The 25,851-nt window shown below is 36.5% G+C and overlaps 3 protein-coding genes across 4 annotated transcripts; all 3 read right to left on the reverse strand.

Moving 5' to 3' along the window:
• Positions 1-7,817: 7,817 nt before the first annotated feature.
• LOC111480623 (E3 ubiquitin-protein ligase At1g63170-like) lies at positions 7,818-11,083 on the reverse strand. The gene is made up of 3 exons (XM_023125765.1): positions 9,400-11,083; positions 8,318-8,702; positions 7,818-8,214 (listed from the first exon to the last, which is right to left on the reverse strand). The coding sequence occupies exons 1-3, from the start codon at positions 9,903-9,905 to the stop codon at positions 8,068-8,070; spliced, it is 1,038 nt and encodes a 345-aa protein (XP_022981533.1). The 5' UTR covers positions 9,906-11,083; the 3' UTR covers positions 7,818-8,067.
• A 4,652-nt stretch (positions 11,084-15,735) lies between these two features.
• Positions 15,736-20,297, reverse strand: LOC111480537. Of its 2 annotated transcripts, none has more exons than XM_023125638.1 (2): positions 18,222-20,290; positions 15,736-16,386 (listed from the first exon to the last, which is right to left on the reverse strand). In XM_023125638.1, the coding sequence occupies exons 1-2, from the start codon at positions 20,067-20,069 to the stop codon at positions 16,264-16,266; spliced, it is 1,971 nt and encodes a 656-aa protein (XP_022981406.1). In that variant the 5' UTR covers positions 20,070-20,290; the 3' UTR covers positions 15,736-16,263. The 2 variants fall into 2 exon arrangements, with proteins under 2 accessions (XP_022981406.1, XP_022981407.1); XM_023125639.1 differs by lacking the exon at positions 15,736-16,386 and adding an exon at positions 17,789-17,802 and having other exon boundaries at positions 18,162-20,297.
• Positions 20,298-22,661: 2,364 nt separating this feature from the next.
• Positions 22,662-25,325, reverse strand: LOC111480620 (heterogeneous nuclear ribonucleoprotein 1-like). Its single transcript, XM_023125763.1, has 6 exons — positions 25,159-25,325; positions 24,910-24,950; positions 24,494-24,657; positions 24,148-24,247; positions 23,835-24,004; positions 22,662-23,557 (listed from the first exon to the last, which is right to left on the reverse strand). The coding sequence occupies exons 1-6, from the start codon at positions 25,212-25,214 to the stop codon at positions 23,045-23,047; spliced, it is 1,044 nt and encodes a 347-aa protein (XP_022981531.1). The 5' UTR covers positions 25,215-25,325; the 3' UTR covers positions 22,662-23,044.
• Between the last annotated feature and the right edge of the window lie 526 nt (positions 25,326-25,851).

Genomic DNA, 25,851 nt, shown 5'->3' on the forward strand with positions numbered 1-25,851 from the left:
CTATCTCTAAACATATAAGGGTGGCCTCTAGTCTTGGACAAATTGGATGTGTAGTACTTCCCTACACACGACTCACACATGCGAGTGTGAATCTCCAGGGCACTCGCATACCCCCTGGACCCTTGGGTCAAGCTAATCTATAGCGACGTCCGGAGGTCAACGGAACCCCATAGTGTCATGCGCTTCATGAACACCCTCATCTGTGCGCATTCGCACTCGTGCACGTCTGCACTCATCATCTCTAGGGGAAGTAGCTCTATGCTTATAAACATACAATACGCATTAGGTCCCCTCTAAATCCATCCTAATGTCTCTTCCGACACAACTCTCTAGTCTCATCTCTTTGTTACTCTAGGTAACACATACTGTGAATATTTATATATATATCATTTTCATGCTTTTAGGGTTGTGTCCTATGTCTGATCTAACAACATGATACAATATGACACTCATCATCATATAGCATGCTCAATATGGAAAATAACATCATGTTAAGGTAAACGTCACGCAATTATCATACTCGTCATATTGTCATAAAGTGCATCAAGTATATCAAGTACGTTATTCATCAAAATATATATATATATATATATATATATATATATATATATATATATATATATATATATACTACACACATCATCAAACATCATAACTCGAACATCATTATACACTCATACATCACTTACTTAGTTGGCCGGAGTACTCCCTAATTTCAGTATTGTAAGCTCTTGCTCCTCGAGAACTACTCCAAATGTTGCCAAGGTTCACTTCCTATCACACCGTTCGTCACCTTTTGTTAGTATTTCACATTTTAATTAATAATCAAACTAACAATGTGAAATACGACTCTAAAACGACATCAATAAAAATCAAATTCCATGTTTTTATTGTTTCTAAATTGTATTGGGTAATAAAACTTAAATTAAAAATATGTCAATATTATTAATATTTCCTCGGGTTTGGATCATTCAATATTTAATATTATATTCTACAGGTACAAATTATAATAATTTGTAAAAGATTAGAGAAAAAAAAATTTCCATGGTCGTCGGCGAGATCGAAAACTACGGCGAACGCCGGAGTTTTCGTTCTCACATGACCCACGAGCGCGCCAAACTTCGGGGGTCACCACAACAACGGACCCCAACCTGTTGGATCGGTATGGCAACCCTAGAGGGGGGGGTGGATAGGGTTTTAACGGTAAAGGTGTTTAAACTTGATTAATTTTTTTTTAATGATGAAACTTTTTATAAATGAGTAGAATATGATAAATATTAAAACAAAATAATTCAAGTCAAAACAATAATCGAGTAGAACATGCCATAAATCACCATAATAATTTTGAAATTAAATAGGAAAGAATTAGACAAAATGACACTGTAGTTTTATAGTGGTTCAGTCAAACTCAACCTACTCCACTCCCCGAGCACCTCTTGGAAATTTGAATAAAGAACTTTCTCGACTCTTTTCACGGATCAGAGTCAAACCGCTATACCGCTCTTTTTACGAGTTCAAGAGCAAACTCAATCCCTCTTGGAAATTTGAATAAAGAACTTTCTCGACTCTTTCCACGGATCAGAGTCAAACCGCTATACCGCTCTTTTTACGAGTTCAAGAGCAAACTCAATCCTTTCCACGGTGTAGGATCAAACCGATACAAGTATTTGATTTTGATAATAACACACCACAACTCTCTCAAATAGTAGATTTACAATTTGGGACACTCACAATTGTTCCTCACAATAGAATAATAATCTCTCTCAAGAATAAGATAAAGAGAAATAAACTTGTAAGGTTGGAGAGAGCAACAAACAATGAAGACTTTGAACAAATGAGGATTGGAGAATTTACGGAAGTTCGTGTATATAAAATGTGAGGAAGTTGATGAGTTTATAGAGAAGAAAAGTGGCAAAATGTAGGAATTAATATTGACCATTGGATTGTGTCAGGAATAATGGAAGGTGAAGATTAAAAGTAAATAAATAAGAAAATTTTCTAAATTCATTTATTTAAAATTTTTAATATAATAATAATAAAAAATTAGGTGAGTAACATCAAATGAAAATTCAAAATTTATTATAAATATAATAATATAATAATAATAAAAGCGAGGTGAGTAACTCCCAAAATTTTAAAATATAATAATTAATAATATGATATAGTAATAATAAAAATCGATGTGAGTAACGGTTAGATTCAAATTTATATTTTGTAAAAACTGAAATATAATATAATAATAATAAGAAAAACTAAATGTCATATTTTGATATATTTTGATTTGTTCATCATTTTGATTTTGCTGCCATATCATCATGTCGGGTATGTTGTCTCGACTCAAATTTCTTCGTTTTAGCTCTGATTTGAGTAGTTGAAAAGTCGTTGTAATCGTTATTCCCGACCTTTGAAATTTTAGCTCTGATTTGTAGTCATTGTAATCGTTAATCAAGAATAATATGTCTATTTTGCACCTGCTCTCTAATAATGATGTCTAATGTCAATATGTTTAGTTCTAAAATGATGAATAGGATTTTTGGTTAAATTAATAGCACTTGTATTATCACAAAATATAGGCACAGTATCAACCGCAATATATTCAGCTTCGGTAGTAGATAAGGCAACCGAATTTTGCATTTTACTAAACCAAGAGACTAAAGAACTACCAAGAAATTGACAAGTTCCACTAGTACTTTTACGATCGAGCAAGCTTCTAGCAAAATCCGCACCAGAATATCCTACCAATTTAAATTCAACATTTATAGGATACCACAATCCTAAATCAATAATTCCATGCAAATATTTAAATATTCTCTTAACGGCAGGTAAATGAGATTACTTAGGACAAGATTGAAATCTAGCACAAAGACATACACGGAATATAATATCGGGTCTACTAGTAGTAAAGTAAAGTAAAGATCCAATCATACCTCGATAAGTTTTAATATCCACTCTTTTACCTTTTCATCCTTGTCAAGCTTAGTGGATGTGCTCACGGGAGTTCTTGATTGATGAAGATACCATATTTGAGTTGTTTGATTTGAAGTCCAAGAAAGAAACTAAGTTCTCCCATCGTACTCATCTCAAACTCACTATGCATATATTTAGAAAATTCGTTCACATAAATAAGGATCAGTAGAACCAAATATGATATCCACATATATTTGCACTAATAGCATATCGTTTTCTTTAATCTTAATAAACAGTGTAGTGTCGAGTTTACCCATTTTAAAATCATTCCCGATAAGAAAATTATTAAGTCTATCATACCAAGCTCTTGGAGTTTGTTTTAAGCCATAAAGAGACTTTTTCAACTTAGACATGATGAGGAAATTCTACCTTTTCAAATCCGGGAGGTTGTTCTACATAAACTTCCTCCATAATATAACCATTCTTCTGGCATTGGTGAAGAACCTTCCTCCTTTAAGCTCACCTCTTCTTTACTTCAACCAATTTCTTTGCCTTGCAAGATTTATCAAACACCAGTATCCGTTTTTTAATCAAATTTTTGAAGATTTTCTGTTCAAAATAAAACATTTGCAGCCAAAAACTTGGAATTTTGTTATGCCAAAGTTCATAAGAGTTTTATCTAATTAAGGTCTAATTAAAACTCTATTTAAAATATAACAAGCAGTATTAACGGCTTTCGCCCAAAAATATTTAGGTAAATCATACTCATTTAACATTGATCTATCAAATTCTTGTAAAGTACGATTTTTCCTTTCGACCACACGGTTTTGCTGAGGAGTCCTTGGAGATGAGAAGTCATGATAAAAACCATTATCTTCACAAATTTTTTTAAAGGCAACACTGTCAAATTCTCCTCCATGGTCGCTCCTCATTTTAGTAATTAAAAACTCTTTTTCATTTGGAACTCTTTCTACAAAACTAACCAATCTTTTCAAAACATCATTCTTATGTTTTATCATCAAAACACGAGTAAATCTTGAAAAATCATCAACTATCATAATAATTTCCTCCAGTATTTTAGAAGGGCCAAATAGTTGGAGAGGTCTAGCAGTAGAAATTAGTTTGCTTACATGATAAGAAAAGGAACCACTACAAGGTAAGATTGATCATGTCGAGCTTGAATGATTCTACATGCAACCTAAACTACATAGAATTGCAAAGAAACTTAGCCAGTGGCTAAAGAAGAGCACAAATGCTTCTTTTACTATATTTTTCCAAGTCTCTTACACATACAACATACATGGCTTTATATAGCCTCAAAATGAAACTACTAAAGTCGCATACCTAATGGTCATAATTAACCATTATGTAATTGTAACCTATAGTAAATAAAGTCTTAAAATACATAAATGAAATACAATAACTCTAAATTGTAACCCACCCAAAATTTATAACAATCAAACTTCATTCTTCTTGAATGTGGCATGAATTGAAACATCTTTTGATAATTTTGACAACGTTTTCTTCCCATCTTCATTGAAGTATATTGTATGATTGATGTCTTTTGGTTCATATCATTACACTTTTGACCAGCATCACAAATTTTATCTTTTTCAAATTTAAGTTGAGAAAGACCTCTAACTAATGAATTTTTTGAAATATTTGAAATCGAGTGCATACTAGCATGTCCTAGTCTTCTATATCATAGCCAAGAGTCATTGCCTATAGTACCCTTACCAATTATTTTACCCTTCTTGTTATCACCAAAGGTTACTAAGCCACCATCCTTCTCGTAAAGATTCACAAACTTGGATGGATTACGGAGGAAAAAGGACGTCAAAACGACGTTACCGAGGAAAGAGAGAGATCGCCAAAAAATTTCGTATAATCGGGCGAAGAAGACAAAGTCCGACCCAAGGGCCAGACCCCGCGACCCGAACCGAGTCCAAGCCTCGACCGACGACACCCCCGCGGCCTAGTCGCCTCAGCCCAAAATAGAAAGCCCAATTACGGCCTAACACATCAGCCGCGACCCAAGACTCGTAAGCCCAATCCAATACCCGACGCTCACGGCCCAACCCACCTGCAAATGTTTCCTTTCAGTCCAGGGCCGGCCCACCACACGCGGTCAACCCAGACCCACGACCGCAACTCGAAAACCCACGCGCTCGACCCCATGACCCGCACCTTGACCGGAGACCGCTACACACGTGTCACTATTTGGTTGTGCCACGTGGCACGTCAGCAATGCGACACCCCCCGGCTCCACGGCTTGATCAGCTCTGCAACGGCTTCTCGACTCCGACGGCTTATTCAACCCGAAAAACTTGTTTTCGACCTGTTTCGCACCATTTCGACCCTTCCGGACTTGATTTCGACCTCGTTTAAAGTAAAATAGATCATTTTAAGGTCGTATTTCACAAATTCAAGTTGAAAATTAATTATGTTTGTGAAATACTAACAAGGTGTCAATGATCCAATAGGAACCAACCACCAACGGAAGCGTATGACGTATACGAGGAGCTAGGAGCTTACGTTTATATTTTAGGGAGTACTTCAGCTAAGACCTACCAAGTAAGTGGCTCACCCGTTGTAGGTTATGCATTGTATGTTGTGTGTTGGCACGTGCCCGTGGATTCGCACGTGTCATTAAATTGTATGCTAGATTGTTATACTTGACTAAGTACGCTTGTGATGTGTGAGCGTATGCTGTTTAGTATGATGTGATGTGCTATGCTTATGACGTTTATGATATTTCTGGATGATTCTAGCATATTTTGATGGTAAACAACATGAAATGTATGGCATGATACCACGATAAACTACATGAAATGTAACCCATTAGGATCATGTATGATACGTAGATTGAAAAATGAGAAATAACATGTTAAGCATGAAAGATGATAACGGGGTTATATTCGTTAATGATAAACGTAGAAATATTGGGGACCTCATGCATTATGATTGCTTATGCATTTGGAGGATACCCCTATTCCATCACGAGGGTACGGACGTGTACACCCAATGGTAGGGGTACGTTCGCTATGCTTTGCATGCGCTACCATGACGATTACTAGTTCTAACGGGTGTTCGGGCTAAGGAGCTTCCCTAAATATGCTCGCCCGACAAGTAAAGTGGCCCAGCGGTGTGCGAACTGACTGGTGAGCCCATACTCGCACGTATGGGCTGTGTGTAGAGCATATGGTACATGCCCAAATTACCCATTAGGACAGCATCGTAGGAAGATAGATTGAAAGATAGGTCTCATCATCTCATTTGCATGTGATTGTTGTATAACCCCGATAGGGGGTCACTCACTGAGTATTCTAGAAATACTCTAAGTCTTGTGCTACCATATTTTCATATAAATGTAAGACACCCATGTGAGACTGGCGGCAGCACCGCACATCCTAGGATCGTGGCACATGCATAGGATAGTTGCTTTCCATTCATAGTATAGGTTAGTATATGTTGAACTTCATTTGCATTCGTAGTATAGGTTAATATAGGTTGAATTCCCGTTTGCATCATTAGTATAGGTTGAATTGTAATCGCATAATAAATCATAAGGTAGTATAAGACATTTATTTCAGAGTTTTTTTTTTTTTTTTTTCTTCCTTTCTTTCTTATTCATGAGGTAATAAAAGGCAAACTTGCATTTATGATAAGAGCTCATTTGAGGTAAATTCTGCATTTAAAGTATAGTAATGACCTTAGATTAAATAGGTAAAATTTAAGGTCATTGCAATTGGGATCATAGCCAAACACTGAACAATGTGCCAACCTTCTCGCTATTCTCCGGAGGGAGTAAACATGAGGCGGCGTACCAGTAAAGACACTGGCTCCCAAAGGGGATGGATTCGGTTTGAGTCCCATATCGAATTGGAGAAAGGAACTAGTGCCAACTACGACGCTGGGCCCTGGAGGGGTGAATTGTGATGTCTCACATTGGTTGGGGAAGAGAACAAAACACCATTTATTTCTTTTTTTTTTCTCATTTGAATCTGTTTTCCATCTTTCCTAAACTATAAAAAAATACCAAGTAATTGACAGAAACGAAAAGAGAGGGAGAATTTTATTTAGGTAAATCTGACTACCCACACCTGAGATCTAACTCAGATCGAAAGGTAAATGACATCTCTCTTCTATTATTCTGGATCTCTCCATTATCGGGCTCTCTTCTTCCCAGAAAATCTTTTTTCTCTTTATGTTTGAATTATTGATACCGAATGAGAGATATTTAACCTACATGCCACCCAACCTTATTAATATACTATAGACTTTTTATGTTATTTTTTTAACATTATCATCTCGTATGTCAACCACATTGTTCAATGTTATAAGGAGCATAAATTCTAACCTTGAGTTGGACTTGACTCTACTAGAGAGTCACCAACTTTATTAAATGAGTTAATTATTTACGTACTAAAATTATTATTAATTAGCTAGTCATACTTAACTATAATTAATTAGTTAATTAGGACGGTTAACTTATTAATATGGAAATTAAACTAAACCTTAAACTAGGTAGGTCCGTAGGTCTGGTTAGATGAACATCATTCTCTATAATGGTATGATATTGTCGACTTTGAGCATAAGTTCTCATAGCTTTGCTTTGGACTTCCCCAGAAAGTCTCATACCAATGGAGAGACTATTCTTAAATTATAAATTCATGATCATTCCCTAAATTAATCGATGTGGGAATTTTATCATCTAACAGGTCTTTTTTTAACCAACAACACAACAAACCAGTAATCATAGGGAATATAAACTCAAATGCGTTCGAACCTAAAAAAAACAACAAAGCTGAACCGATCACTCGACGTTTTTGACTCGCTCAAACGTTTCCTAAGCCCTTCTCTACTCGTCTCCTAGAAGAACGACAAATTCTCAATGAACTTTACAGAGCTAATCAGCTAATCAAGGCACACTTAGTTTGTATTCATTAAGCAAATGCTATAGTTCTCACAATATCTACAAGGCATCATTTCTCCTGCTATATCTAACATTCGGTATTTCAGTCTATTTAGGTAACTGGTGAGCACGGGAACTCACTCAAGCAACCATATGAAACTCTAATCTAAAGGCCTAAATCACAAAAACAGGGAATATGTAAAGAATTCCATTCTGGAGGGAGAAAGAAAAGGATTCTTAGCTCTCTATCTTTGAAGTTGTTGCTTACAGAGAGGGCATGATGATGCTATAGCAAGCCATTTATCTACACACCTGAGATGGAACACATGAGAACAAGGCAACTGTCTCACGTCTTCCTTATCTATATACTTGGCAAGACAGATGCAGCATTCCTGAAAGATCAAAGGCAAATGAAAGTGTTTTAATTCCCGATCACCCGTGAAAGAAATCATTCGTTTCGAGTTTCCTGAACCAGGAAAATAAAATGCTACTTACTGGATCCTCTTTTGGGAGTCCTGTATTGGAATTATCGGGTTGAATTCCGAGGTTGATGTTGACGTCGACGACTTTGTATTTCCAGCAAGGTAGTTGAGAGATTTGATCGTCCAATGCGCCTTTTTCGGTTGATCCCATGTTGATGTTATATCCTATAAAACTACTAATCACTGGCACACAGCAACATAGCAGCAGAAACAGGAAGAATGGGAAAGAGTAGCATATGGCATTCCAAACTAGCACGAAGCTGCATAATAGATGTAGCTTGGGAGCTCTTTGAAACGAGGCAAACCGAGAATCGAAGATCCAAAGATTGCCCATTACGAACCATATTGCAAAGAAAAGATCAAGAAACGTCCGACATCTGTTGATCAAATGTGAGTACCTGAATTATGTTGAATAAAAGTAGTCAGATAAGAGGTGAAGTATTGCAGGAAGAGTGAAGTTTTGAGCTCCTAAAGCTGCCATTAATGTTTTTCAGTTACTTTAATATAAGAACTTCTAATCCTGTGGGGCATTAAAAAACCTTCCATTCTTTAACTTGGTTTCTGTGTATTGCAAAAACTTGTGAACTGTAGAAATTTTTACACAACAACGCTCTCGAAAAAAACGTTAGAACATGATTAATTTTATACTATGGTTGTAACAGCCCAAGCCTACCGCTAACAGATATTGTCCTCTTTGGGCTTTCTTTTTTGGGCTTTCTTTTTTGGGCTTCCCCTTGAGGTTTTAAAACGCGTCTGCTAGAGAGAGGTTTCCACACCTTTATTATAAGGAATGTTTCGTTCCCCTCTCCAACCAATGTGAGATCTCACAAATCACACCCATTGAGTTAGCACACCGCCTAGTGTCGGGCTCTAATACCATTTGTAATCACCCCCTTCAAGGATAGCATTCTCACTGGCACACTATCCGGTGTTTGGCTCTAATACCATTTATAACAGCCTAAGCCCACCGCTAGCAAATATTGTCCTCAAGATTTTGGCTATTACAATAGTTCATTATTATTAAGTCTACCATAGTTCATGATTATAGTTCAAGCTTAAAATATATTGATACGAAAGTAGCATGTTGAAGATTACCTCGATGATTCATTGCTGCTCTGGTGCTCGATATCCGAAAGACTGTTACTATCTCCCTGCATAAGATAACGACACCGATGGCGACCGTAGAGAAGCAGTAAGCTAAGAACACAGCCAAGATCATAACCAGCTATCCACAATCTCATAGGCCAAACAGGCTTCTCAGTTTGTGAAATGGCAAGAGTAAATACTGAGATGATTAGATGACATAACAAAGCTACAAGTTCCATCGCCATCCATGAACCTGAATTGAAAGGATTCGGCCCAAGATCAGATCTCGATCCGTTTTGGTAATGAAAAACTCTCCTCAAGAAAATGAACCATCTAGCTCTAGAGACTCTCATGGCTGTTCCAACCCAAAAAGGAGGAGGGAGGGAACCAGAGGTATCATTTCTGGTATCATCAGCCGTAGCGCCATCTTCTCCAGACACAGTACTCGATATGAAAGATGTAGTAGCATCAGAATTAAATGAAGGACCCGCAAGGAAGAAACCAGAATGAATCATTGCAAAGCGACCTTGTTTCAACTAAAGCAAATCAAGCTCCTTTTCAAGGACAAGACAACAAACACTACACGGACATTGATAAAGTTGGAAAGATGAACAAAGAACAAGGGGTGGTTTTCATGAAAGGAGAACTGAAACTGAACCAAAATCACACAAGTTTTGCCCGTTATGATTAAAGAAGAAACGAAAACCACTTCAAGACAAAAGCAAACAACTCAAAATCATGAAAGTCCCATGTCCTAACTACAAGGTATTCAGTGAGGCAAAACATCAAACACCTAGCGTGCAGGCCCAAAACTGACAATTCAGAAAGAACATCCAAAAGGGCATCTCACAACAAACAAAGAATTACAAATGGAGTGTATATAGAAGCAAAGAGAAGACAACAAAAATGGTTGGAAAGCAAGAAAACCGGAAGGTGAAGAAGTTGGGTCGCGGAGGGTCACCAGAAAATCAACAAAAAAGAAAAGAGAAACCCAAGAAGAGAAGATATCCTAACTTTGATTACAAGTGAAATCAACAATCAAACGGTAGAGAAATACGCCAAAGGCGTTGGCCTAACTTCAAACACAATACAAAACAAAACAAAACAAAACAAAAGCCCCAAATCGAGAGGAAGAAGAAGAGATAATCAACCGTTTATGTTCAACAATCAGAATTTCCAAACCCCATTAGATAAACAAAACCCCACATGGGTTTTGAAATGGATAAGAAAAAGAAAGAAACAGGGAGAGAAAGAGAGAGAGATAGAGAGGATTGAATGGTTGGCCACCAAATCCAAGTAGCAAGATTGAAGGGGGTGTCGGGCGGAGTGGCCCTCAGAGACAGATATTTAAAGCAAAGAGGGAATGGCGGTTGGCCACACACCATTGTTGAGGAAAGGGGAAGTTCAGAGTGGCCCGCCCCATCCGCCCCATTAGATATGGCGACGTGGAGAGCTAATCCAAAACGCAAACCCTTACAAAACAAAACACACAGCGAACTCTTGCTTCTTGCTTCTTCATCATCATCATCATCTTCTTCATCTTGTTCTTGGAATGGTTGATTGATTGTTGCCCAAAATCTGTATAAAAATATCAATATCACAGAGATGTGGATGAGACCCAATTTTTTAATTTTGGGGATTTTGTTCTTTATTGGTTCATAATTGGGAGAGAGATTATTAGGGAATACAAAGAGTGTGTTTGAGTTTTCATTCAAATTTTATCCTTTTTTTTTTTTAATTATTTAAATGGTCAAACCTTCTTCAATTTGCTTTATATCCCATCTTCTTTTCATGTTTTTTTTCTTTTCTTTTCAATTTGGTTGGATTAAATGTTTAAAAAAAACACAAATTTAGGTTTGTTCCTCCCTTGGGTTAAAATTTTGTTGTTCTATTCATACCAACTAACCCAAACATAGGTTGCAATTTAGTCTAACCCAACCCTATTGTATTTTTAATATTAATATGAAAATTAAAAATATTTGTAACCAATATGAATCTTGCATTGTAACTTGTTAATCTTCGGTATTTGAGTTTTTGTGGGATTTTAGTTCTTAATCTAACATGTATGTTAGATAACAATTGGGTGGTACTACAATTCTTCTATAATAGCCCAAGTCCACTGCTAGCAGATATTGTCCGTTTTGGCCCATTACGTATCGTCGTCAACCTCATGGTTTTAAAACACCTCTACTAGGGAGAGGTTTCCACACCCTTATAAAGAATGCTTCGTTCCCCTCCAACCGATGTGAGATCTCACAATCACTCCCTTATGGGTCTAGCATCCTCGCTGGCACAACTCCCAGTGTCTAGCTATGATATCATTTGTTACGGTCCAAGCCCACCGATATTGTCCTTTTTAAGCTCTCTTTTGGGTTTCCCCTCAACATTTTAAAACGTGTTTGCTTCCAGACATGTTTCCACAAACTTGTAAGCAATGATTGGTTCTTCTCACCAACCTTACACACACACACACACACACATATATATATATATATATATATATATATATATATATATATTTCTATTTTTGGGGTGTATGGGATACTCAAATTTTGCCAATAGAATCTCAAATTTTGAACAAATAAGTTGTGAGCATTCAAGGTCTAGTCAAAGTGACTGAAGTGTCGAACAAATTGTGTACTTTGTACGAGGGCTTTAGAGAAGGAGTTGAGCCTCAATTAAAGAAGAAAACATTCCTTATAAGGGTGTGAAACCTCTCCCTAGCAGACGTGTGTTAAACCGTAAGGTTGACGTCGATACATAACGGGTCAAAGCAGACAATATCTACTAGCGATCAGCTTGAATTGTTACAAATGATATTAAAGTTAGACATTGGGTGATGTGCCAGAGAGGACGCCAAGCCCCCAAGGGGGTGGATTGTGCGATCTCACATCGGTTGAAGAGGGGAACAAAACATTCCTTATAAAGGTATCAAAGCCATTCACAAGATGGTGTGAGGCACTAGTCAGAGTAGTGCTAGATTTTCTCCATAATAGACACGTTTTAAAATTGTGAGGCTAACAGCGATACGTAACGAGCCAAAATGGACAATTTCTGTTAGTGTTGGGCTTGGACTTTTACACCTCGCATGCTTAAAAAAAAAAAAAAAAAAAATTTGCTCGTGAGGAAAGAAAGACGAGCAACATGGACTTAAAGCACCTCATCTAGTCATTTCGTCGTTGCTCATTCTCGTTAAGCCTTAGTGTTTACCCTTTTCTTCTCCGTACCCACTCACGCTTCATTGAACTATTAGACACACGGATTCACCTTGATACAACAACTTAGCTAGCAACTCTTAGATGCTAGCTTACTCGATATGACAACAAACGGTAGTTGAAGGTAGCTCGAACGGTGTGTGGATGGTTCAACATAATAACAATTTTCTATTAATATGTTGAATATGAAAATACTATAATAATGTCATTTTTTAATATTCAAAACTTTAAAAAAATAGTAACCTAAGCTAATAATGTAAAATATTTGTAATATCACTATCAAAATCCCCAATTACGTAGTTACGAGAAATTCTAACGACACGTGGCAACGACCCACCGGCCAATCCAGCCAACTCATCAAATTCTAAAACCTACTCGACAATTACAGTTATGTCATAAGCTTACACTTGGCCACTCCGTTGCTTACTTGCTTGACACGTGGCATATTTCTAAAGGGCAAAAGTGGAAGAAATTTTAGTTCATTTGATAATTTCATATATTATTTTAGGGTTAAATATATACTTTTCTCCCTAATATTTATATATTTCACTTTCAAATTTTCTAATTTAATCGAGTTATGAACGATCCATTTGGACTACTTAATATAAACCATAAACGCCGGGTTGGTTTTTTTTAAAAAAAATTAAAAATTTGACTTTGATACAGGTTGACATTTTTATAGACGTTCGAAAATAGAGTTACAATTCACAAGTTTATTAGAATTTTTTGAAATTTTAATAATTAATATAAACCTAACCCGAAAATAGAAGGTTGGGTTGAGTTGAATTGTGAACTCTAATTAGATTGATCAGATCATTATTCCAACGACTCGGATATTTTAAGTAACTCCAAAAGAATTTAAACTCATCCGTGTACCCTCCTATTTTAACCGTCGATATATTTATTATTTTTTAATATTATTTCTACAATATTCTTAAATAAATGTTGATGTGACAATAAATACAAAAATCTTCTAAAGTTTCGACATCAGCCACGTGTAGGCTGATCATTGGCTAACTTGACCAAAGGCTATCCTTGATCTTGCAAAGTTCAAGATGAATTCAGTTTCCAATAAAAATAGAATATGGGACAGCCTTTGATTTATTAATTCCATTTAAATTCAAAATCAACAAGAATATTAATATTCTCCAAAAATAAATAAATATATATATATATATATATTTCATAATTAAAAATAATTGATTTTTCTAGAAGAACTTATCTAATTTAAATCGTGTTAATTTTCGATAAAGTAAATACATGATAGCTTTGAATTATACATTTTTGTTTAAATTCAAATGGGCGAAGAATATTAATATTCTTCAAAAAGAAAAAAAAAAGTGAAAATAAATTAGTTTTAAAAATAATTGAAAAAATTATCAAATTTAAAATTTACTTGATTACCTCTCTAGATGAGGATAAAGTATGCTAGAATGACTTATATTAGTCTGTGGGGATATTTTTCACTCTTAAGAAGCGATAAATAGATAACATGACCATGTCACAGGTGAATGTTGAGATCGTTAGGTGCCAAATCTAGAATTTGAATGCTGGACATGAATTTGTTATAAATGGTATCAGAGCGGTACTTCTCCTAGTAAGATGTGGTTTGGGGACAAATTGAGGTGGAAGCTAGTGGGTGTGTTAACAAATGAGGGATACATGAACGAGTCAAGACCACATCTAAATGAGATTGTCAAGACTTAAAAGTTAGTGGGCATGTGACACTGAGTAAATGAGAGGTGCATGAATGAGTCAATACCACATCCAAATGACAATCGTGCAAGTACATAGACTAAACTTAAGAATTAACCTAAAAACTACCTCTATTCAGAATAATTCATATAAAATTTGCAAAATAATTGAATTTTAAATAACTTGCAAATGAAGGATTGATAGCAATGGATGATATATTTGAACGAACGTAAATGAATGTCAAGACGATATTTGGACGTGTTTTGATACCCAAATTTGGATTACTTTGTAATGTTGCTAAAGAAACATAATAGGGAAGATGACAAGCCATTTTGAAACTGATAACGAGTTAATGATACCTCTAAAGAGGGTATGACAAATACAAGACTATATTGAAAATGTAGTTAAACAAAGTAAGAGAAGCAAAATTAGGTCAAATTCGAAGAACAAAAGTTCAAAATATTGTAAAACTCTTGCAACATATCGTTTTTAGTTGAGATAATAAAACGTTAATTTTTTATAGTTTCGGATAAGCGTTATAGGTTAAGAATTGCCTTGAATTCAAGTCGAGAGTGAGTTCTTTATTTATCGAAAGAAATAAAAAATTAGATTCAAGAAAATTTTAGAAATTTTCTAATTTTCTATACATTTATTTTCATAATAATTTTTTTATTATTTTTAATTATTGTTTCGGGGTATCTCGGGTATCTCAAGCATTTTTTTTTTTTTTCCTTCTACACGTCTTTGAAATTTAGCTTATAAGGCTGTTAATGAAATTCTAAAAATGTTGAAAATAAAGAAAATTAGGGAAGTTTACGGACTTGTTGAGTTTGAACATTATAGAGTTATTTCATTTACACCGTTGTTAGAATTGGGTATTTGTCAATTTAAGAATAGTTCGTCGTGTCTCGCACCGATGTTATTTAGGGTTTTAGGGAATTGGGTATGTGTCAACCCAAGAATAGTTTATAGTATCTCAGAGTCGATCTAGGAGTCATTTCATTTTAGTAATGGTAGTGAGTGCACTGCAGGACTAAACAAGTGACTCATTTGCCTCCTAGCAGCCGTCTTTAAACTAAAGTGTCTAATCGAACGGTAGAAATTTACCCGTCGACCACATGAACCTACAGTTATATGTATAGGACGCTTGCTGATCGAAAATCATTTCCAAAAATGGAGGACTTCTCACTAAAGAGGTCATTCTCTAGCTTCCATGGTAGTTATGTATTAGTTTCATTTATCCTTTTACGAGTAACTTACATTTGAAAATCATGGTATAGATTCGAAAAAATGCGTCGCCATAGCTACATCGACATAAGTTTTTTGTGACACAAATTGGGTAACGTAAAAAAGTAATAATAGAAGCTATACTAACGGTACAAACATGAGCTAATCTTAACCCGACTCAATCCAACACGAGCACTATTGTTATGTAACCAAATATGACGATAAATTGAGGATATTTTTCATTGATAACAAGTAGTTTCCAATGTTCTAAAATGATACCAAACTCACTCTAAGCAGACATGGGAAAACAAAAACAGTTCAACATCAATCTAACATATGAATTCAACAATTCAAATTACATAAACAGCAAGAACTAATCAGCTCTGTAAACTTTACAGGTTCCATCATCAACTCCCAATCTTAATGCCGAACACCTGAAGTTCTTTACAGGACGATGCGAAAGCTTTATTCTGTTCTGTTGACAAGAAAGAGGCAGGAAAGACGATGAACACATCCCAACTCAACCCGACGACCAACATCCTGAACACTGACGAACTCTCTGAAGGCGACAATTTGACTATATATCTCTCTCTAAAACAAAATGATTTTACAGGGGAAAGAATGGAGACAGATACCACAGAGGCAGTATGATCAAAGGAACATAACTTACAAATTTATTACAATTCAATGGGCAGTTTCTTTTGCAGCTGTGGAAATGGAAAAATAAGTGTGCTGTCTAGTTGCACTTTTCCTTTTCTTTCTCTTTCTCCTTTCTCTTATTTCCACCCAAAACAAATTCTACGTACAAATCCTTAAGGGCGATCACGACGGTTGTAATCAACGGTCCCATAATCGCACCCTGTAAGTATGAATAAGAGATCATTCAGGTGAGGCCACGAGCCCGCAAAAAGGAAAAAGCAAATGGAAGCATGCAACAGTTGAAGTTTCTTCTAAGATAGAATTTTATCTAGTTTCTAAGATAGATCTACATGTAGCATCGGAAAGGGTTAGTAGTTCTAGACGAAGAACACATGGTGTGCAAGCTCAATAGGAGCTTGTATGGACTGAAATGAGCACTGAGACAATGGTACAAGACATTTCACTCCTCCTTCGTGAGCAAGAGTGGTTGATTTTCAGAGTGAAAGTGATCAGTGTTGTTACTGTTTCTACTCTTGTACGTGGATGATATATATTGGTTACAGGATCCAAAATGAGGGAGATAAACTAACGGAAAGCAACTGTCTTTAGTATTTGAGATGAAAGATTGGGTGCCACGAAGAAAATTCTTGGGATGAGGATTTCTCAAGATAGATTTGCTGCCACATCAAACCTGTCCTAAGAGCGGTACCTTGTGAAAGTGTTGTTTAAATTTAGGAGGAATAATGCTAAGCTCGGACTACCCTTTTGGCAAATGGAGCATGAGCAAATGACATTAGTCCCATATGCTTCTGCAGTTGGGAGCTTGATGTATGTTATGGTCTGCACTAGACTTGATATAGCACATGCAGCGGGAATTGTTAGCAGATACATGGCAAACCCAGGAAAGAACATTGGGGAAGCTGTGAGGCGACTTCTGAAATATACATCTAATACTCGGTTATGGCAACGACAAAATAGTTCTGCAAGGTTTTGTGGATGTTGATCTTAGTGGAGAGGTATACTCTAGCAAGAGCATAGTCGGATATATTTACACTATAGACGGAACCTTAGTGAGTTGGGTGTCCAAGCTTTAGAACTATGTTACTCTTTCATCTACTAAGGTTGAGTATGTGCATAGCGGAAGCTAGAAAGAACATGATATGGAAGACAAACTATCTAGAAGAGTTGGGCAAAAAGCAGCTTGAGAAGATTTTTTATATAGATGGTCAAAGTGTCATACAGTTGGTGAAAAGCTCGGTCTGTCATTCAAAGACAACACATATCACAGGTCAGTGAAAGAAGGTGATATGTGTTTAAAGAAGATAGATGATGAGGGTGCAAAGAAGCCCACTTCTGGGATTCCCCTCAAGGTTTTAAAACGCGCATACTAAAAGTTTCCACACCCGTATAAGCAATGTTTCATTCTCCTCTCCAACTGATGTGGGATCTCACAAAGCTAGTGTAGATATTAAATCATCAAACTCGTAAACTGTTTATAAGATCTAGTGATGTAACGGCCCAGACCACCACTAGCAGATATTGTTCTCTTTGGGCTTTCCCTTTCGGGCTTCCCCTCAAGGTTTTAAAACGCGTCTGCAGGGAAAGGTTTTCACGCTCTTATAAAGGGTGTTTTGTTCTCCTCCCTAACCAATGTGGGACATCACAATCCACCCTCCTTCGGTGCCCAGCGTCCTCGCTAGCACTCGTTCCTTTCTCTAATTGATGTGAGACCCCACCAAATCCACCCCTTTTGGGGCCCAACATCCTTACTAGTACACCACCTCGTGTCTACCCCCTTCGGGGGACCGCGAGAAAGCTGGCACATCATCTGGTGTCTGGCTCTGATATCATTTGTAACGGCCCAGACAACCGCTAGCAGATATTGTCCTCTTTGGCCTTTCCCTTTCAGGCTTCCCCTCAAGGCTTTAAAAAGTGTCGGCTAGGGAAGGTTTTCACACCCTTATAAAGAGTGTTTTGTTCTCCTCCCCAACCAACGTGGGACATCACAAATGATTTCCCTAAATACTAAAGTCTAGAAAGGGAAAGAAAGTGTACCTCCAATGCAGATGAAAACAAAGTCATTCCACCAATGATGCTAAGCCCCATAAGATATTCACTGTGACCTGGTATGTCCTCTTGGATTTCCGACGCGCCGTAATCCATAAGCGCAAGGTGAATAATGGACAAACCGACGGCTACGACATACCGACCTTCCAGCAGAAGCTGCAAGGCTGCTGGAATTGTTGCAAACCATGAAGGAAAAATTGGGAAAAGTGGACTGAGAAATGCAAGAACAGTAGACATATACAAGAAATGTATTTCAAATAGTCTAAGCAACAGCCATGTAAGACATCCTTGATAGATAGCAATCTCTGCTGTAGCCAAAAGAACGCCCGAGATTGCGTTATCAAGAACTTCCACGCATCGAATACGAGCTGAATCTTCAATAGGAAGCATATACATTATTTGTTCAGTCACACCACCAGATTCAGAAGTGATAAGATAATACAGAACCCAAATGAACACCATTGATTGCGAGACGAAGTTCAAAACTTCAGCCGCTCCAGAAATGATAGAACTCCCGATCGAAACCATGAACTTCGCACTACCTCCTACTACCGATACACTACTAGCAACGACTCGTTGCGAAATATCCATCCCTTGAACAGCTAATCCTTTCGCTTTCACAACTAAATCCTCCCTAGTGATTATCAACTCCCTAATAATTGTATCCAGTTCTGTATAAATCTGACCCCATTCCTTGTTATGGATCCGATTTCTCAAGCTCATAAGCTTCTGCGTATACGGCGATGGAGCGATTAGAGAGGTCGAAGGCACCGACGAGTTAGCACGAGACGATGCTAGAGCTAAATGCTTAATCCCAGTGACAAACTCTGTCATGTTGTACTGCATAGCTAAGCTATCTATCTGCTCCGACACTGCTTCATAAAACTTGGTTGTGTAGCCATCAATCATCCCTGGAATATCATTCTCTTCTATCCATTTCTTAACTCCAATCCTTTCAGCATAATTGTTCTCTTCCACGTGAAGTTTCAATGAAATCATAGCTTCTTTCCCTTCAACACCAATTTTGTAAGAGAAAAACAATAATCCAGCCAAGAACACAACAACCATAGCGACAATCAAACCTATTGCTACAATGGTTTTCAATCGTTTCAAAACCCCTTTGGTGAAGAACGCACTAACAGCAGTACGACGAAAGCTCATGCTACGAAACGAAGAAACAGAGGACATAGTTGAATCCACAGACTTGGAACTAAATAAAAAACCTAATCCAAGAAGCGAACATGATGCAATAACACCAAAGTTCTCATAAGCAAGTATAAAAATCCAAAACGATACAAGCCATCGCAATAACTTAGAAAACACACTTTGATTTCGTTTAGAAATCTCAGATTTCTTCCTTCTAAGCACAACCCGAAAACAAACTTCACGAAATTCAACAAGGGTTCCAACAAAAACCTGAAAAACCGCAACGGGGATAGCGAGAAGAGTTTCCGTGAGGCCTAAGTTGAGGGGTTTGGACCAAAACCCTTCTAGGGTTTGTTGAATGCCGCGAAGAGGGATAGAACAGAGGACGGCCCATTGAAGGGGGCGGAGATAGGCTTCGAGGAGACGGCCGACGGCGTAGAGAGTGAGAATGGTGAAGGCAAGGCCAGCGTGAGCCATGGCGATGTAAAGTGCAAGGCGGACTTGAGGGTCGCCGGAAAAGGAGGGATTGGAATCGGATTGAGGAGGGGTTTTGGAAGATTGTTGATGGAGATTTTGTGGGTCGGGGCTGGGTTTTCGAATTGAGGCGGATCTGAACATGTCCTGCCATGGGGGGGTGGAGGAATTGGGAAGGGAATTGGAAGATGGGTCAGAGTACGGGACGAGCTCCATTTGCAGGGAAGGTGGGAGTAGCAGAGAAATGAAGTTCGGGGAAGAGATAGAGAGGGGCAATAATGGAGGGAGAGGAAAAGAGAGGGAGGCAAGTCAGGGAGAAAAGGGATTGTTTTAGCCATAATAGAGTCCATGGGAGCAGTAAGTTACTGAAGTTTGCTGTCATTTTTTATGCTGTCCCCTTCACCAAAGCCACCCTTTTCTATGCTGTCGCCTTCACCAAAACCTCCTTTTTCTCCGGACTCTTCTTCCCAAACACTGAACAACGTGTCCTATATATATATATATACCTATATATATATAGAGGGCCCCCAAGTCCCAAGTTCTTATTGTGGCCAGCTTAGTAAAATTGGCTATGGGTGAAGATGGAAGTATTCTTCGTTATCGTCCTCTTTTCATATTTCAATTTTCAAGAATCTGTTCACGAGTTTCTTGCAGAAAGATGATGAGACGAGAATTTAGGTAAAGATAGAGGTAGAGGAAGGGACGAAGAATATAATCTTCATTCCATAACCAACGAGAATTTAAGTAAGGTTAGAGATAGGGTTAGGGACAAATAATATAATCTTCATTCCATAATAGACGAGAATATAGGTAAGGTCGGAGACAGGGATAAAGAATATAATTTGCATTCCATAACCAATAATAATTGAAGTAAGATTGGAGACAGGGGTAGGGATAAATAATATAATCCTTCTTCCATAACCAACGAGACTTTAGGTAAGATCGGAGATAAGGGCAGGAATTTCTCTCTACGAGGGCCTTTTATCCTAAAAGTAAAATCAACGTAAGGTTTTTAAATAATATTTGGCGGCCGATATCCACGTCAATATTTCTAACAAAATCACTTTACTTCATTTACCATTTTAATTTTCATTTATAATTAAAAATCTTTTAAATTTTATAATCCAACAACTTCAAATTTAAAAACTCCTAATTTAATTATGTATTTATTTTTGGAACTTTCTTTTAAAGGCATTAAATATATTTTATAAAGATAGGTAATTAAATTTGGGATATTTCTGTCAATTATGTGGAGTTGTCAAAATAGCCATAAATAGGGATTTTAAATGATTATTATTATCATTTATTTTTTAAATAAAGTTTTTAGCATATTTAAATAATAATAATAATAATAATAATAATAATAAAAGAGTTGCTTATTGAACAAGTATGTTTCCAAAAGAAAAGACGCTAAAATAAGAACATAAGAAGACAACGGTGAGTCAACTTAAAGATTAATGAATCTGATGATTAAAGTTTTATACTAAATAAAAAATTAATATCATTTTTCTTTTAAAAAAAATTAAGAATATTAATAAAATTTTAAAAATTGAATTAAAAAAAAAAAAAAAAGGGTAGTTAACAATAATTTTTTAAAAGTAGCTCCATAAATTAAAATTTAAAATTTAAAATTTAAAGAAAAAAAGTTATAAAAATACAAAATGAATATAATTAAAAATAAATTAAAATTTAAAACAAAAGAAAAGTAAACATGTTACATTATATTTTGGTAACTAAAATTTTAAATTTATTATATTTTATTTCTAAAATTTACATTTTAAATTTTATTAAATAAAACAAAAACAAAAAACAAAATTGTTGTTTTTCAATGACTAAAATAAAATGAACTTTAAAATTATTATAATTATTTTTTAAAATGTGGGATATAAATGAAATTTAAAATAAAATATCCCTGTTTTATTATTATTAATTCGACGACATTTAAAGTGGCCTCTTTATTAATATATGTATGAAATTCATTATTGAGTAATACTTTATTTAGACTTATTTTTTAGATTACATTAATGAACGGAAATAAAGTATTATTCCATATTATCCCACTTTCATTAAAATATAATGGTTTGACTAAGATGGCTGATTCCTAAATAATGCTTTGCATGCTTCTATTCTCATCTAATTTTTATATATATATATATATATATATATATATATAATAATGCTTTTCTAATATAAATATAATTAGATAAGTATTTAACCCCATTTATAACCCCACAAACAATAAATACACTTCTAAAAAAACAAAACATAAATATTATTGAATTAAATATGGTAAAATAAAACTCAAACACAACAATCAATTTGATAGCTAATGAACTTAATTAACAAATAAACTTCATTATAAAATAAAAAATTAATGAAGAAATTACAGAGACTTCAATTGTGCATGTAACCTGGCTTCTCTATTATTTACCCTGAAATCATTAGAAGGAAAAAAAAAAACCCCCAATTTCTGGATAAATAATTGGAGACCCTAAAGTAAGCTAAAAAGTTACAGAAATAGCTTCCATGGCAACCACCAGTACAGCTTCAGCATAGCACTCAAAAGGCCAAGAACATAATAAATTAATCTCAATATCAAAACAACAATCCTCTATCTATCTAATCAACATATCGATAAACGTGATGTTCGTCGTCCTACATTTCCCGCTCGCTCCCCTAAAACTATCAGTAAGAACTGGGAGGATTATATTTTACTCTTCCTGTGTCTATCAGGTTCTGTAAACTAAAATAAAGAGTATAAGACTACTAGGGCGTGTTAGGAAATAACATACATCTAATATCTCTATCTAGTTTATCGAACTAACGTGACAAATAAACATAACCAAGAAATAAGTGTATGCTAAAGCCTACAGCAGAGCACAGCACACTACATTGAAATTGTACTAGATGGGGACAACCATATTAGGCATAAACTAGCTTGCAGCAGTGTAGTCTACATAATAGTGTCTAAAACCATACAATAAAAAGTCTAATACACTCTTCTCGTCTTTTTCCAAAGCATCCTTGGACCTCTAGTGTTTGTGAGAGAACACTGCCTATCACTGGGCCACAAAACTAAAGGAACCTGTGTGTTTGAAAAACTCTATGGCAATTCTTAGGCGAGACAGCATTCGAGTGAGACTTCTGTTCTAGCTTCCAAGGAGATGGATGGTACTGACTACGCAACGATTCTACCTTGCATAGGGATGGTATCGACTACTCCCACTATAGCCTCCCCTTCCATACAAACCACCTGCTCCTCCGTAACTAGCACCAGGACCTGAGTCATAACCTCCACCGTAACCTGAACCTCCATAGCTCCCATAGCCATCAACCCCTCGACCATATCCTCCTAAGCCACTTGTGCCATAACCCCCACCAAACCCACCACTGTAAGGACCAAATCGACTAGAATAACCAAGGGATGATTCACCTCGGTAGCCACCTAAGCTACTGCTTCCAAAACCTCCATAACCACCACCAAAGTCACCACCACTACCATAACCATAGCCACCCCCAATCCTACCACCAAGACCACCTGCAGTCCTAAAGGGACCAGGTCCAAAGCCTGCATCAAAGTCCCCATAAGAACCACCATATCCACCAAAGCCATCATTGAATGAACGAGCCCTAGAATTGCTACCATATGCAGGAGCAGGTGGTGGGTTTGAGGATTTCTTTGGTTCAGCTTTCTTGATCTCCACCTACAACAAAGTAACTTAGTTAACCTAGATCTTCTGCAATTTAACTATTCTGATAGCCCTTGCCTTAGAAGATCTATACCTGTATAACCTCAACCTAAAATTAGTAGCAAAAAGAAGTAGCTAATCGCATAATACTTAAAAGATACGATTGTATAAAGTGAAAGGGTTGAAAATTGTCCATTATTATTAAAACTGGAAAATACGATGGTGCAAAACCCATGGGAAACACAATTTGGTTTACACTTTGCTCACTTGCGGTCCATTTATATAAGCTCACCTGGGTACCAGACATATCTATCATATTTCCTTTGGATAAAATTTCATCTACAACTTCTTCCTCGTCAAAAACTATAAACCCAAAGCCTCGCGAACGGTTGGTTTCATGGTCACGTATAATTTGGTGTTCCACAACTTTCCCAAACTTGGAAAAGAAATGTTTTAACTCATCTACAAGCAAGATACGTAATAAACATATTAAAACACAACATAGAAACTACATCAATATGAGAAGAACAGATAAAAAGTGGCTGAAACAAACACTGGTCCTGCCAATAAAGAACACGCTTCAACATATAACTCAATAACCTTACCTTCAGTAACCGTTGATGGAATCCCACCAACAAATATCTTCTTCGTCTTAAAATCCTTTGATTGACCTTGTCCTTTCGGGATGGTTCTCTTGATTTCAACCTATCTCCATTTAGCAAAGTAAATCCCAGAAATAAAATAAATAAAGCATAAATTCATGCAACAACAAACATATTACAACTGTATGATTATAAACCATCCAATAAAATACAGAAAAAGACTAATAATTAACCTCATAAGACCACGGGAAACAAAAACATTTTACGCCATTCAACAATCCAGCAGAATATAATGTGGTGTAAGCCAGTTAGCAGGAAGAAGAAAAACAAAATAATTAAGATGACGTACCTGTTTTCCATTGATGACGTGTGTATCTTCGATAACCTTGTCAACCACAGAAGGATCAGCATAAGTAATAAACCCAAAACCTCTTGGTTGTCCGGTATACCGATCCTTCATGATCACCGAGTCCGTTATCTCTCCATAATCACCAAAATGCTTGTTGAATTGAGCTAATTTTTCCAAGAACACAATGAAAAAGACCATCAGCTGTAGCCGAATCTAAGCTAAATTGCACTTAATCAATATACAGAATTAGCAAATCAAGAATTTATTTAATTATCAATGAACCGCAATAGAAGAGGTGCTAAGCTAGCCATTCAAAATATGAACACCCATCAAGAATAACAGGTAATTTCAGCAGAATTAAACATGGGTACAGAAACTCGTCCCTAATACATGATTAAAAGAAAACAAAAACTCACTGTAAGTTGTATCCTTCGCCAATCCTCCGATGAAAATCTTCCTGGGAAAACAAAAATAGCAAAAAAGTGAGAACACAAAATCGAGATCTAAAGAAAATCAAGACAAAGGAACTGTTTGACAGGCCCGAGAGGGGGATGACATATAATAATGGAATCTGGCACTTAAGAAAGCCCTTTTCCCCAACTCATCAAACTTTTTCAGAGAAGCACCGAAAGAAAATAAAAATTGAGAAAGGAAAAGAAACAAACCCGGGGCTAGCGCCATCGCCGGTGTGAGGATTTTCGCTCTTCGATTTGGACGCCATGAGGAATTTGGCTGGCGGATGCGTTGTCGAAGAAGATCGATGAGACGTGGAGAAGAAGATGAAAGATCGTTGATTTAGGTTTTCAGTGGAATTCCGAACTGAAAGAGGGTAATGAATTTTAACGGTCCAAGAGAGAGAGAGAGGTAGCATTTTTATATGTCAATCGGGTTGATACTTGGCCGGCCCAATAGTTGGGCCCATGGACATTGAGCCCAACTTCAAATTTTAATTTTGGTAGGAGATGCATTTTAAGACCGTGAAGCGAACTGGTATATGTAATAGGTATACAGTATCTACTAACATTGTTTTAAGTTTTTACAAATAGTATCTGTAACAGCCCAGATCCACTGCTAGCAGATATTGTCCTCTTTGTGCTTTCCCTTTCGGGATTTCCCTTAAGGCTTTAAAACGTGTATGCTAGGTGACGGTTTCAGTTTGTTCTCCTCCCAACCAACGTGGGACATCGAAGGGCCAGTGTCCTCGCTGATACTCTTTCCTTTCTCCAATGGATGTGGGACCGCCTCCAAATCCACTCCTTCGGGGAACAGCGAGAAGGCTGACACATCATCCAGTATCTAGCTCTAATACCATTTGTAACGGCTCAGATCTACTGCTAGAAAATATTGTCCGACTTTTC

This window comes from Cucurbita maxima, unplaced genomic scaffold (assembly GCF_002738345.1).
Source record: "Cucurbita maxima cultivar Rimu unplaced genomic scaffold, Cmax_1.0 Cma_Scf00006, whole genome shotgun sequence".
NCBI classification, from domain to species: Eukaryota; Viridiplantae; Streptophyta; class Magnoliopsida; order Cucurbitales; family Cucurbitaceae; genus Cucurbita; species Cucurbita maxima.